Raw genomic sequence first — 15036 nt, forward strand, 5'->3', positions numbered from 1 at the left:
CATTTACATCTGCAAAGAACTGGAGTCAATGCTCTATTTTAAGGTATTAATATTGATTCAGGTCACTTTCAACAGCAAGCAGTTTTCATTAACTCTACAAGAGATTTAATATTGGGTGTGTAGGGCTCAAGCTTTAAAAAATATTTTGTACTATTTCTTTTTCTTCAGAGGCAAAAACACTGATGTTGCTGTGGGAACATTAACTTAGGAATGTCCTGACTTTTGTTCAAAAACCCAAACGAAATAAAATCTAAACATTTCAACGCAAAGCAGTTCTCTCTAAGCTTCTACTCAAGCTGTCTGAAGGTTTCTCATTTGTCATCATTTACAGCATTATTTGTATATACTTTGGTTTCTTTTTTGCAGTATTTAGCCCCCTCTTCAATATCTTTATATAGTACCTGAAGCATACAAACCACTGTTAATACAGAAAAACTAGAAAAATTTCTGCATTAATTTACAACCTAACACCTACTGAACACACATCAATGCATAAATAGATGCAGCACGTTGTCTGAACACCATTCACAAACATAATGCCACACTTCAGATTAACTTTTCTGTCTGAAGAAGCCTAACTTTCATTCTTAGTTACGAACGTCTACAGGTGACTAACAGAGTGACTAACAGAATGTCTTTCCTATTGATATCAGCAGCCTTTTAATCCACAAACTACCCTCATGGCCCATTTTGTGACCCTGAAACATCCCCTCCAGGCTGCCCGCCTGTGGCGATTAATGCTCACTGACTCTTGTGCCAGTGCAGCTTCGCTTGCTCCTCCCTCTTTCTCAAGGCCTCAGAAAACCTCCCTGCTGTACAAGGCTGGATCCGTCACTCGATCTTAGACTTCAGCTGGGTGGGGTGGGAAGGATCAAGAGTGTCAACACACTTTGCCAAGAACTAGAGAGACTCTGTACTCGCTTGTAGTTTTATGCACGTATTTTCAGACATTCTTCACTTACACACTTCTCCATCAATTCTTTCCATTCACTTTTCCTGGAAGGCACAGTATGACATCAGCTGGTTTCCACTGCTAGCAGGAGGAGACTCCAGGAACTTTATGACAAAAACAAGTGCTATAAACACAGTTTTGGCTGCACGAGGACTCAAAATAGACATAAAATCCTCTTGCTGGATTCTCAGGGTTTGTATACCTTGTATCTAGATTCTGGAGGTACCTTACACTTCCTGAATCAAAACCTCACAGGTAACAGTCTACGTAGCACATTATCTCCTCTCTGTCCTCACATCAGGAAAGTTCACCAATTTCTTCCCAAACAGCAGGCTTCTCTGTACAGCGGTAAACACAGCACATATCAAATACTGCATTAATAAAGAAATATGTTACGACAACATTTAGTACCTCCCTGTCTAGAACCAAATGATACGTGCCACAGCAGGTAACAGATGCAAACAATTCTTATTTCATTTTTTTTGGGTTATATTACAAGAGAAGATTGGATATAAGCTTTTCATAAAGATTAACTAGAAATGGGGTAGAAATACAAAGGAATAGATTAAGACATTCCTACTGTAGATCCAGTTTAAGCCCATGCTCTTGTCAAAAGAATAGAGCATAAATCTTTCCTCACCAGCTATCCATCCCCATCTCTGTACAACAAGGCTGAAAAAGGAAATGATCCAGGTGTGATCTAGCCTACCTACAACAACAGGAAAATAACAGTTTTAACCCAGACATGCTCCCTGATTCAATTCACTGCAGAACCACACAGATGCTCTCAGCAGCACAAAGTAAAGGGGAAATGCATGAAACATGCAACAAGCCTCTTTCAGAGCAATACTGGCATATGCTCATTCCAATTACTCATGGAACTACATCATCAAAATTTGGGTGCTGAATTTCACATAATTAATTCTCTCTACCAATTAATCCTTTTTTAGAGGCCTCAAGTGATAAATAAGGCTTCCACTATTTCCGTTAAGAAAACACTGTACTTCTTAGAAGTGCATGCATGTTGTTCTATATAACCACCTTTACCATCCCAGTTGTCAGTGGACTGCCTCCAATACTTAAATACATGTCTCTCTCTATTCTTGATTAAAAATATATGATTCAGCTTTTTAAAATCACAAGTGTATCTTTTTCAACTTTCACTTTTCACTTATTCTTCCAGGAGTTTAATATCTGTAATTGCTTTTCAACAGCAGTTGTAAGTTTAACTAGCTTCAAATGAACACTGGGACTTAACTCCAAATTCCATAATCTTCCCACATGTTCCACCCTTAATCTTATTATACAACTGCATGTGAATGACATTAAAAGAAAAAATGAATTATTTTTTGAGAGAATAAAGCAATAAGGTAAGAAGAAAATAAAAAAATATCCCTTCCTGTGGAATTTCAGGACCTTCACAGGATGCCAGACAGAAGTTAATTTCTCACTTGTCTCCAACCTTGATGAACATTTTCTGCAAAGAGGACAACATCACAGTCAATCCAGAATGGATGACTGGGCATTCTCCTTTAAATTCAAAGTACATACAGCAAATATGATTTCCTACCCTTATACATCAAAAGCTTTTTAGTATACTGTTTATATTTTGCTGCATGAATCACTTGAACTCTTGGAAATAGGCAGAGCACTAAGTTACCCTTTTTGGCACTAGTGGGCAATAGGTACAAGACATATTTACTATACACATAGCTTAAAGCATCTGCCTTCCAAGAAACACAACTGACAGCTTAGCTTAGCTCTGAAACAATGTCACTTTCTTACATACTGCCCTTAAGAAGATTTTTAAAAAATGGAAAGACTTAAATCCCCTAGTGCCATTCTACAGCCTGGCTTTATCTTTCATCTACTCAATGCACCTGGTGAAACATATACTGCTTCAGTGTCTACGCATTTATCATGACATCTTTCACAGAATGGACAAACAATATTTTTTTAAACATGCAACAGTGTATTTCCAAGAGGCCTTTGAACCTGCCTAATCACATCCCTGCTAAAAGACTACAAGTAAAAGTTAAGTATGCTACCAGAAAACACTTTAAAAATAGAGGAATTTTACAACCCTGATCACTGGCATCAAACAGTACAAAGATTTGCTTTTAATCGGTATTGTTAACTCAGAAACAGTTTAGATTATGTTTTTGCCACTTTGCTCTGGCTAGTATAAATGAAAGAACGTCAGCCAGGGAGTCAGGAGGTGGAAAACTGGGAAGAAAGAAAGACAGCAGGCTTTAAGACAATGAGATAATGGGGAAATATATCAGGTCACTTAAGACAAAAAGCTTAACATCCCAGAAGCTGCACATTCACAGTGAATTCCATAGGTTTTCCAGATGAGGATGGAACAACTACTGCAGTGTGTCCCCGTTGCACAAAGAATGATCAAAAAACAGCCACATGACAAAGTTGCTTGAGTTCAAGCAGCTCAAAAAATGAGATGACCCTCTGTCATACATCAATCACAGTTCCCTGCCTGCAGACACAGTGTGATTCAGACATTGCTGGGCAGCTGAGATCCTTCAATTTGCCCCCAAAATCTGCTTCTTCCAAAGTCCTCTCAGGAGGAAGTACACTGAAGACACTGCAGTGGTATGAAAGAAAATAATTCAGACTGAGTTTTTGGAACATGGTCCTCAAGAATGATTTTTAGCAAGATGCTGCCTTCTGTTTCACAAGTGAAACGACGCAGAAACAAAAGGCCTGATTTGCATAGATATTCAAAAGGCAGCAGAATTTGTAAGTGGACAGCATCCCCTAAAAGACAGAAAAAGTACCCTATAACCTATTTCCCTCTTTCTCCCTCTCAAAGAATTTATTGCCAATGTTAATGGCAGATCCAGTTGCTGCCACTATTTTGAGCACCTTTCTGCTACTCAAAGATGATCATATGAACAGTTTACTACAGTGTCAGCAGCTAATAGACTTCCTGCACTATTTGTTCAACTGATCTACTATTTATGAAAAGCAATTGTGAATGGTCATCTCAATGTGGGCAGAGCCTTAATACAAAGTTTAAGCAAACGCACAGCCAGGGAAATCCTAGTTACAAGTTTCCAGCCCTTCCTAACAAGGTATTTCCTACAACCCCATCCCTCAACATTAACTACTTATTCCAAACTAGGCTGGCCAGGGTCTAGCTCCTCATTAATCTCCTTTGCCCATAACAAGCAAAGACAGCACTCAGTTCTTCCAGGACAGGATCTAGCTTTTGTTAATCTTCATGGCAGACAGCGACAACAGACCTTTTATGGAAAGATACAGACCCTGGCTAATTGCTCTCCAAAGCGGGCAGGGATGTTAAAATCCTCATCCCAGAAGACAGCAGCTCTTTCAGAGGTTAAAACTGTATCTTTCTGATGCCACCGCCACCCACTACATACTCTCCCTGCAAGACAACTGCCTTCCCTTCTCCACTCCTGGTCTCTAGTCTCCCAACTTGGTGACCGCATTTTACGAAAAAAGAAAACATCCACAAACAGATCACCTTTCACTTGGAACACCAGTCCTCCCCAGAGATGCAGAGATAGACAGACGGACGTAACAGAAACTGTAAACCCTAGCGCTCAATTCTGCTCAGTAAATGCAGAATGCACACAAGGCCGGCCATGCTGCCTAGGTAGCTAGTGTGCTGCTGCTGTACAAATATAGAAAGCAGAAAGTGGAACAACCGTTTCAGCAGAAGAGATTCTGCTCAGCTCTCTGAGAGGGAGGAGCAGGGAGCTGAACCAGCTGAACTGCTTTACCCATACATGGTCTCTGAAACAGACCATTGCTAAGACAAGTTCCTTTACACTCACACACCCTCATTCACTGTCACACTGTGCAGGGGGAAAAAAGAATTGAAGTGTACAGACTTAAAGGAGTTTTGGAATGAGTTCCAAGCCCATTTTGCTTGAGCCCACCTTCATAATGCAGAAATGTCCAACACTTCAGCCAACAGAATCTGGGCAGCAACTCAGACAGAAGACAAAAATCTCCCTTCCAGGGAATCCCCACATCCACCAGCATTTCAAAAACTACTGAACTGGCCAGGTCTTCCCTGCTGCTTTCAGACACACACATCCTCATACTGAGCTCTTGGTTTGACCTCCCCCCCCCCCCCCCGCCCCAGCAACTGAATTACAGCAATCTTTTTAAACCCTTCTCCCTTTTTAAGTATTTTCCTAAACCAGTAAGCCTGACCTTTCCCATTGGTTGGTACAAACTACTATAGTGACCTCTGACATATCCTGTCTGCTTTCCCAGCAGTCCTTTCTGCCAGTTTTTAAACACCAACTAAACCTTTTTCTATGCATTATTCTTAAAACCAGAAGAAATTCACTTCAATGTAGCACCCCCTTCTCTCCCTCCCCCCCCCGCCGTTTTCATGTTCTGTTATGGGAAAGAGAACAAAATTAGTGTAACTGAAAAACCCAAATTCCTAGGTATTCAAAGGAAAAAAAAAAAAAAAAGGACATAGTCCCTGATTTAGTACACAGGTATTGACAGTCTGCAAACTCAAAGAGTTTCATTTATATACAAAAGCATAATTTTTCAGGAGAGATTATTACTCTACGCTGTTGTCTATTTCTTATACTAAGTATACCCCCACATTTGTATGGTGATACAAAACTATCTTACAGAAGTTACCAGAAAAGTTCTGGTGGAATAATAAGTGGAAGTTGAAACTTGCAGCTGCACCAGGAATGTAGTAACCAATTCAGAACTCAGAAGTGCACTAACTAGTTGGGCAGTTCTGTTAATCATAGAATGGTTTGGGTTGGAAACCTACATCTTTCCTGTAGGTCCCCTTCAGGTACTGGTAAGCCGCAATTAGATCTCCCTGGAGCCTTCTTTTCTCCAGGCTGAAACAATCCCCAACTCTCTCAACCTGTCCTCCTCATAGGAGAGGTGCTCCAGCCCTCCGATCAGCTTCGTGGCCCTCCTCTGGACTCGCTCCAACAGCTCCATGTCTCTCCTGTACTGGGGCCCCCAGAGCTGGACGCAGTACTCCAGGTGGGGTCTCACAAGAGCCGAGTAGAGGGGCAGGATCATTAATGTGACCTGCAAATAGGTGGAAAAGGGCTGGTATTTAAACCAACAATCTCAATACTTTTTTCAAGTTTCTCATGACTGAGATAATGGTTTAGGCTGCCTGCAAATCCAGGAAGATACCAGCATACTCAGAATTAGCTGTATGCCTAAGCATATCCTGAATTATATTCCTCACAAAAAAGGATCAAGAAAAATGTGTCCTAGTCCTGCTCCCCTGAAAGCAGTCATGACATGCCTATTAAACTTAGTTTTGAATTACATGAAAAATACCTTAAAACCCAAAGAAATTCTAAAGCAAATTCTGCATCAGAGAATCAGTGTCATGGCAGCTTCCACACTGAAATACAGATAGTACCACCTACAGCCAGTGTCTGATAGTGATCCAATTCTGGCACTGAATGCACAATCCAAAGTGTAATATGGGTGGCTTTACTCCATAAATATCGAATATTCTCACTTATCTTAAGTCACCAAACATATGATCACAGATTTCTGAGCAGTCAAAACTGCTTTAGAGAAGTAAATCCTTTTTTCCCCCCCTCTAAGATTTTGCATATTGATAATTTTCAATGGTAATATCACTTCTAATGTCACTTACAACTCTGCAAGGAATTTTTACTGTTTTGCTCATAAATTGTGCTAGACATTGTACACTCATAACACAATGACGGGCAAGACAAAAAACCAGAAGAAATACAATTCTTCACTAAGTTGAGTTGTCATCAAGATGTATGTTTTTTAATTTAGAAGTTTAAATGGAAAACAGGAATTTTTGGGAGGCAAATAACAAGGAGGCACAGGTGAGTTGGCAAAAAGATTTTCAGATGGTGTTCTGCTTAGGAATCTAAGACTATAAATAAGAGAAGAATTACTTTTACACTGTGTTGTGCCAACAGGAAATGCAAGAGCTCGATGTGACATTCAAAATCCATTCTCTCTTCCTGCAAGACCAATGTTTCATTGCCTTCTGAAGAACCATTTATCAAAGCCTGTAAGATTTTTGCAGAGATACTAAGATGTCTGGTGTCCATCCTGCAAATCTCTCTATATAGTAAATTAAGAAAGATGCTATCATTTTTGTATGTCGTCTTGGACGTTATCTGCTAAATACTTCATCTGAACTACAGACTTCATAAATAACCAACTCTCTGCTTTGAAAAAAACAGACATGAATGTTCCCTTTCCAACAGATTCTGAAGGATTTGTTGATAGTGTACATATGTTGTAATATCTTTTGAACTGCATAGTTTGAGGCAAAAATAGCACATAATATTCATTGATTCAGTGAAAACCTGAATTCTAAATGATGTTTGAAGAACAATCGTTTCTACTTTGACATTCGAAATACTGAAATTTAGTGGCTAAGAACTAAATTATTTTTGTGAAAGGTGCAGTACGAAACAGCCTGCAGACAGAATTGAAACCTACCAGAAAGAACAATTTTGATGTAGATGAAAAAAGCCAAGGTCCTAAAAAACTCTATTTCAAGTAAAAACAATATAAGACATCACAGAACTTCACCTGAGTTTGGGAGAGAATTCAGTTCTGAGAGAACACACAACACGCAACCATAAAAAAAACTTGTCTGCAAAGGCAAGCCTGCCAGATATCATACCAGCATGACACTGGATACTCAACACACATTCTCTTACCCACATGCTCATTCAAGATCTCCTTGAGGTGTGCTGCTGAAAAGGATAAAGAACCCAAAGTGCCTGCTCATTTGCATGAATTTCAGCAATATCTAAGTCAGTCATTCCAAGTTATATTTACAAGTAATTTAGTTAAACCAATGTGGAAATCCAAGAGAGATATGATTTTAAGCACAGTTTATATAATCTTACTCTACTTGGAACTTTACCACCACAAGCCAAGTCATTAAATCAGTTATAAATCTAAATCAGTACAGACTCATTACCAAAACAGTTTGTCAGTCTGCCGTTAGTACTCTGCCTCTAACAGAGCAGCCAGTAAACCTCTGTATCTTTTCTAAAAACAAAACAAAACAAAAAATCAGACCACAATATACTGAGCCTACTGCAGACAGAATGGTAATATGCATACATGGCACAGAGAAGAGAGCTTATGGGTGATGATTCCACTTCTGGCATAAAGCTTACACACACACATACCTGTGCCTAAACTGAAATTCTTTGCTAAGTGTTGAAAACTACTGAAGACTTCTGTTCAGCTGTCTAGTTGCTCACTGTTCCTTCTGAATTCAGTTCGCAACAACGCCTTTTCTTTTAAAATGCACAGAGCTAAAATGGCTGGAAGTTTTATGCTACTCAAGATGTCAGAAAGAAGACTTCCTTTACCTGGGATGAGGACTGTGCCGTACTATACTGCTGTCAAACAAATAAGCCTGCTCTGTCTATCACAGTTCAGACTTGTGAGGTATTCATCCCTACAGCAAAGTGTTTGCAGACTAATTTGCACTGAAGCCTTAAAGCAGTTTACATTTTCTCCCTTGCTCTACGCAAATTTCCTGCTTTGACCTAATGTATATTTTAGCTTTACATGCTTGAATCTCCCATCAGGTGCAGAAAAAATGATGGTCAGCTGACATGTGGGAAATCTCCTCTTGAAAATGTGAACGTTAAAGCTCTCCCTTTTCACTGTTATGCCCCAAACACAAAGCATCTTGGCAAGACAATATAAAATAGGTGTAGACAGCAACAGCAGAAAAGGTGGTATCTTGCATTTTTTTATGTAACACAAGCATCTCTAATGACAGGAAGAAGGGCAATAAAACTACCGGTTACTTTTTTCCAATCAAGGTAATCCCTCTTGCCTCAAGAAATCTTGTAACAGGATCACAACTCAAGATACTGTGTTGTGATACTTCAAGAGAAATACCCATTAGAGGGTCTAAATAACTTTTCTCATTTTACGGCTCCCATTCTAATAAACCCTGAAGTATTTTACTCTGCTTTGATTTATACTGGGTTTTTTCCCCTGCCAAATAACTGATCAATGGATAAAAATGATACTTTCTTGCCTGAAGGCAGTTACCAAGGCAGTGAATAACTGCACACAGTCTTGAGGAATGGTGAACTAAAGAACAAGAAGCAATACTGAACAGGCCTAGATTGAAATAAAACATTTAAGACATTCATGGCAAAACTAATAAATAAGAATGCAGAAATGTAAGTCTGGGTGTGTTGGGCCACTGCTGCTGTCAGTAGCAAAACTCACATTACGACCTGGAAAACTGGACTGACTCGTGGACATATCGCTGAACAACAGTCTCTATTTCAACAGCCAGAACAGTGGGTTCTTCTTAGATACCAGAGTGAGAGACTAATAATGAGGAAATCTCAAAATCAAGGAGAATTTGTATCACTTCCCACCTAGCCTCGCCTAAAAAAAAAACCACTGAAGAAAAAACTAGAGCAGGCCCTCTGAAGAGATTGGTGGCAGAAGACCCAGAAGGCATACAGATGAAATTAAGAAACGTAGTAATTGATAATCAATAACCACATTTCATAAAGAGAAGCAAGAAATAGTTAAGGACACCTGCTCATAACAAAGGTTCTTACTAAGTTCAGTTAGAGACTGGATTATAGGTAGTATTTTACTTAGTGCGAGTCTATATTTAAGAACCACAAACATCTATCTTTTATAAAATTCAACTAATTCAGCATAATATTGTTTGCAGTAATTTCAAAAGAAAAGCTACACAATATTATAAATATTTCTTTTATATCAAAGTGCCATAATTTGTTTCATCTGATGATTCTTCAATTGACATAGAGGTTACTTGCAAGGGACCCTGTGAATTACGGATTTATTATTGATGAGATATACAACTATTGCATATCTATGATATAGCCACCTTTCTTGCTTTTCCCTTTAGAGGAGTGGTGCCAGGTAGCATGCCTTCAGAATCCCTACTCGTAGCAGAAGAAATAAAAGTTAAAGACACCTTTCCCCCACCGTGCAATGATAATCTTACAAGTGCATCTAGTTTTGCAGGACTAGCAAAAAGGTGGATACAGTAGTAAGTACACAGTACTACTGTGGAGTTCTTTACCATATCTCCCACTGTGAAAGACAGGTAAGTTCTTCTCATTATTGTAAACCATGTACTTTCCAAACAAAACTACCTAACACATAAATTTTCATGTTTTAGTGTTCATGATTTTATGATAGTCAGTTTTCTGACTATCTCCTGCTTTCTTTCACATGTAAACACCATTTCCTAAGCCTGCATCTAATATTTTGTTTCATATATCAAAAAGAAGCAGATATGTGAGGGCAAGCACATAAATAAGGAGGTAGGATCGGAGATTGATTTTTCTTTAATGTAACATTAGAAACTTTGACAAGGAAAGGAAAAACAGTCATCCAAGAGCGATCATTCAGAAAGGGTGAAAACCGTCCACAAAACAGCATATACTTTCCCAGAGTAAATATCAGCAATAATTTTGAAAGTGAGCACAGGCTGAAAAAGAACAGTAAGTACCTTTAAAAAAAAAATATCCTTTACGCCATTGTATTTTGAAATCCCTATATAGGGATATACATCTGCACCCATGTCCCTGACCAGATAGAAGAACTGTGCTCCTGCCCTGGGTACTCTTCATCAGCAGGACTGCAACTGAACATATTAAGTTGCAGGATGCAAGCTGCACCCACCTTAACATTTCCCATCTTGGTGTTAAGACATAAGTAGTATTTTTAAACATCTACCACAGCAGTAGAATTTCCAACAAAGCTGCCTCTTAAAGACTTGGGTCCAGACACAACTATAGGAAGTACAGTACCTCACTTTACGCACAGCTCCCAAGAACATAGCTGAGGGGAAGAAAAAAAAATGTGACAGGTTTATTATGGATATGCAATGCCAAGTCAGTGCAGTAAAACCTATGTGATGAACTAATCTATAAAAAAGCAATAGAGAAGACAGCAAAAGGCATCAGGAGATAATTTAGCAACTATTGTGATCACTAGTACAAAGAATAAGACTGGAAGGACAGACAGAAAAAAAATAAATAAATTCAAGATTCTCAGAAAGTCCAAGCTCTTCTACACTAGAAGCAAAGCGTACCTCATGATATAAATCCCCGCCAAGTATTTTTCTAAATCAAGTGAGCTCCCGGTGAAACACACTTGATGACCACACTCAAGCAGTACGTACAAGAAAGCCGCAACATTTGAAAAATGCTCCCGGACAATTTCTGGCGGAAGGGAATGCCTATGCCTTAAAGGTGAAAATGTCTGGGCCACTATTCCTCAGGAATTTCAAGTGGGGAATCTTCACTCCTTTATTGTAATGCCGCCTCTCAACTTTCTAAACAGTCCTATAAAAATCAATCTTTTATTGCTTCTTCATGTATTTATAATTCATTTTATGTTCAGTCTCTCCTGGTTTTTATATTTCTCTTCCTACTTCATTTCAGTAGCGCCCGTGACGCCTTCTCACACCTGAGACTGCAAATCCTCACACTGTGCTGAACTCCCATTGCCCTGCTTGTGCTTCTCCTATACTCGACTTGCCTCTACACCCTCGAAGAGCAGTATACGTTTCACTAGTCCAAAAGACAGACCCTTACCGTGCCTCCGAGGACATATAACCGCACCCCCGGTTCCTGGGATAAGCCCCCGACCTCTCCGCGGCCCTTCAGTCGCCCAGCCCGGCAGGCTGACGGCGGCCGTCACCCGGGGGAAGCCGCTCCCCCGCCCAAAGGGCCGCCCCGGGCCCGACGCACCCCCCCACACCCCAATGGCGACACCACCTCGGGCTGCGCTCGCACCTGCAGCGCCCCTCGCCGCCGCCCCGCGGCTCGGCGGCGCCCGAGGCGCTGTCAGCGCTCGGATCAGATACGACAACCGCCGGCCTTCGGTTCCGGGCCCCGGAGGGGCGGCGGCCGCCCCCAGGATGGCGCGCACAGGGCGGCGGCTCCCCCGCGGGCCCCAGCCCCTCCGCGCCGCGGGGAGGAGAGGCGAGCGGGAGCGAGGCGCCCGCCGCAGAGGCTGCCGCCGCGGCCCGGCACGAGTGGCCTCACGGCGGGAGCCCAGGGGAACGGGGTGGGGAGAAGGAGAGCCGTTACCTGCGCGAGGCGGATCGCGTTCTCCGCGGGCTCGGCTCGGCTCCGGTCTGTCCCTGCCCGGCCCGGCCCGAGCTCCTCCTGGCGGCCGCCGCCCTCCCCTAGCCCCGGGGATCCACCCGCGCCCCGCTCGCCTCCCTGCGCCGCCTCAGGCCGGCTCTGCAAGATGGCGGCGCTTCCGGGAGAGACCACGGCGAATCCGAGGTGGATGTGCCGGGGGCCGCGCGCCCGCCCTCCTCGGCCGGCCGGCCCCTCCGCGCCGCGCCTGACACCGCCCCGCTCCAGCCACCGCTGCGGCGGCGCCCGGCCCGCCCGGCGACCCCCGCTCCTGCCAAGAGCCCGCCGCAGGCTCCCCCGTCTCCTCACCCTCAGTGCGCTCGTCCGCGGCGCTCCCCCGCCCCTCGGCCGGCGCGGCTCGGCCCGGCGCTGCCCGCGATGGGGGTGGCGGAGGCGCTGGGCGCCGGGGCAGCGCGTCTGCTCTTCTACCCGACGCTGCTGTACACGGCGGTGCGGGCGTGGCTGCCCGGGTCCCGCCGGCCCTGGTTCCACCGCATCGACGGCGCCGTGCTGCTGGGGGCGCTGCCGCTGCGGGGTCGCAGCCGCAGGGTAAGGCGGGCGCGGCGGGGAGGGCCGGGAGGGCCGGCCGGGGGTGCCTGACGGTGCCTGTGCCCCTAGCTGGTGGCGGAGGAGAACGTGCGCGCCGTGGTCACCCTCAACGAGGAGTACGAGACCCGCTTCCTCTGCTGCTCCGCCCAGGTGAGCCCGGGGAGCTTGCCGGCGTCCCCCCGGGAAGGGGCGCTTGTCGCCCGTCCCGGCGCCGGGTGAGGCTTCAGCCGCCTCCTGCCATGATCCTGGCAGGGACCGCCAAGTCTCACAGCCAAGGCGTGGCTTCTTCGTACCTAACACCGACTTTGAAAACTATGCGACAAACCAAGTAAAACGTGAGGATGCAAGTAAAGTGTTAGAGCTGCAGTGGCAGTAAGGGAAGGGGAGCGTTATCCACGTACATCGCTATACAGATACAAGAACGTGTTTTGTTTCAGGACAAAACAGCTTTCCTTTAGCTGAACCACATCTTTTCAGTTCCCTTTCTGATAGCCGGCACTAAAGTTTTCATATATCTGATTTAACGAATGGACATTAAATTGACCCCACTGAATTTCCCAACTGTCTCATCAGGTTCTGAATTTTCTTTCTGGAAAAAAAACCCCACAAAGTTAACTGATTGAGTCTGCTATGTCCATTTCAGGAATGGGAGGCAATGGGAGTGGAGCAACTGTGTCTCAGCACCGTGGATCTAACTGGAGCCCCCACCTTGGAAAACCTCCAGAAGGGTGTTGAATTCATACTGAAGCACCGAGCCTGCGGTAACAGCGTCTATGTGCACTGCAAGGCAGGACGCTCCCGCAGTGCCACCATGGTGGCAGCATATTTAATTCAAGTAAGAAGGATTCTATGCTAGATGGGGTTTATTTTCATACAGCCTGGGCAAATACAGCCAACCTTTACAGTTTGTTTTTGCTCAAGAAGCCTGAGCGTGTACAGAAGCATTAATATTCCGTGATTTTACAGAGTTTGGACTGGAGACCCATTTTAAGAGAGGTAGATAGCTAGGCCCCAAACTTACATTGCTGTTTTGTGGAATGTGGCAAATGCAGCGTAACTGAACAAGTGAAATTTAACATTTGCTGAACTGCGGTGTTCTTTGATAATCTAATTTATCTTTGCACACCTTGTTCATCTGCACTTATGATACTGTCAAGATAACGCTTCCTGCCAATGAGATAGTGGTGAAGCAGCAATACAGCTGTCATTGTAAGTAGTCTTTTCATTCATCTGTTCACCGGTCTGCCTCTGCCAGCTCAGTTATTAGCACAGGCAAAGATGTTCTGATCTTAAGGGAAAGAGAAACTGTTGTTGCAACAAAGCTTTGAAACACTGGTCTGATAGTATCTGTAGCTGGTTCTGGCAGATCAGTCAAACTTCAAGAAGCTGCTCAGTTTTCTGGGCCATTAACAGATAAGTTCTCAAAGGGTTTTGAATGATGCTGCCATTCTTAATTCTTTCTATGGAGGAACAGATTGAGATGGGAATGACAAGTCAGTCATGAGGGTAGGTTCACTGAGCAGATAAACATCATTTTTGTCGTTCAGATTTTCTCCTTGGTTAACTGAAATGGTGAGCCTTTCTAAGCCTTTCAATAAATACAATTCAGAATCAAGAGAAGTGACTTTGGTTTTCCGAGTTCCTCTACAGACCCAACTGGGTAAGCCAGCACTAAGAACAAAATCCCACCTGTGGATTCTTCTGTTGGTGTTATTTAAGTGCTCCCTGGAAAATTTTCTCACTAAGTGCTGAAGTGCGATGGGAGTACTAGTGAAGTTTTTAAAAAAATTTAAAAAAGCAAGCTGCACTTTTACTCTTCTCTGGTGGGACTAGGCCAGGAAACTACTCACAACTTGATGGAAGCATGAGTGAGACAGAAAACAGAGGTCCCCGGCAGCAACCATCCCTCTTTAACTGAGGGACTCATTTCATGAACTTGCATTGACATTCAGGCCCCCTGGAGAAGAACATGAAATAAACAGAAGGGGCAAAGCAGCAAATTTTCTAACAACTGTAATGCTGCCTGTGGCCTCCAGGGAGGATCTGTTAACTGGTGCAGGGATAGAATGGCTTTTCACTTGCAGGGTTTCTGCCTTTTCAGCTGCATCACTGGAGCCCTCAGGAAGCAGTCAAGGCTATTGCCAAGATCCGTCCCCACATCCTCATTCGATACAAGCAAGTCCAGGTCCTGGAGACATTTCACAGGAATGTGATCACTGGGACAACTGCATAGTATCAGTAAGAAATATCAGAATCTGTCTTGGCTGCTTTAAAAAACCCTTATGTTTTAATAATCTAATGAAGGCTTAAGCATTGTACTTCTTGACCATCAATAAAGAAGTTTTTACAAAAATTACAGTAAAGGGGTGG

General features: G+C 43.2%; 2 protein-coding genes across 24 annotated transcripts in view; one reads left to right on the forward strand and one right to left on the reverse strand.

Moving 5' to 3' along the window:
- The window catches only part of CELF1 (CUGBP Elav-like family member 1), a 62974-nt gene extending 50407 nt beyond the window's left edge, over positions 1-12567 (reverse strand). For 14 of the 22 annotated variants that reach the window (XM_075754654.1, XM_075754650.1, XM_075754637.1 and 11 more), the window contains exon 1: positions 12064-12227. The gene's annotated coding sequence lies outside the window, so the exon portion shown is untranslated. Of the gene's footprint in view, positions 1-962; positions 1057-12063; positions 12241-12426 lie in introns of those variants that run through there. The other 8 variants (XM_075754649.1, XM_075754652.1, XM_075754651.1 and 5 more) reach the window with 5 other exon arrangements.
- Positions 12496-15029, forward strand: PTPMT1 (protein tyrosine phosphatase mitochondrial 1). Of its 2 annotated transcripts, XM_075754662.1 has the most exons (4): positions 12496-12666; positions 12736-12816; positions 13310-13501; positions 14768-15029. In XM_075754662.1, the coding sequence occupies exons 1-4, from the start codon at positions 12496-12498 to the stop codon at positions 14897-14899; spliced, it is 576 nt and encodes a 191-aa protein (XP_075610777.1). In that variant the 3' UTR covers positions 14900-15029. The 2 variants fall into 2 exon arrangements, with proteins under 2 accessions (XP_075610777.1, XP_075610778.1); XM_075754663.1 differs by lacking the exon at positions 12736-12816.
- The last annotated feature ends 7 nt before the right edge of the window (positions 15030-15036 follow it).

This window comes from Balearica regulorum, chromosome 5 (assembly GCF_011004875.1).
Source record: "Balearica regulorum gibbericeps isolate bBalReg1 chromosome 5, bBalReg1.pri, whole genome shotgun sequence".
In the NCBI taxonomy this organism is placed as follows: Eukaryota; Metazoa; Chordata; class Aves; order Gruiformes; family Gruidae; genus Balearica; species Balearica regulorum.

Coding starts and splice junctions, on each gene's coding strand:
- PTPMT1 (XM_075754662.1), top strand. CDS start 12,496: ATGGGGGTGGCGGAGGCGCTGGGCGCCGGGGCAGCGCGTCTGCTCTTC. Junction 12,667..12,735: donor TGCGGGGTCGCAGCCGCAGG/GTAAGGCGGGCG, acceptor CTGTGCCCCTAG/CTGGTGGCGGAGGAGAACGT. Junction 12,817..13,309: donor TCCTCTGCTGCTCCGCCCAG/GTGAGCCCGGGG, acceptor TGTCCATTTCAG/GAATGGGAGGCAATGGGAGT.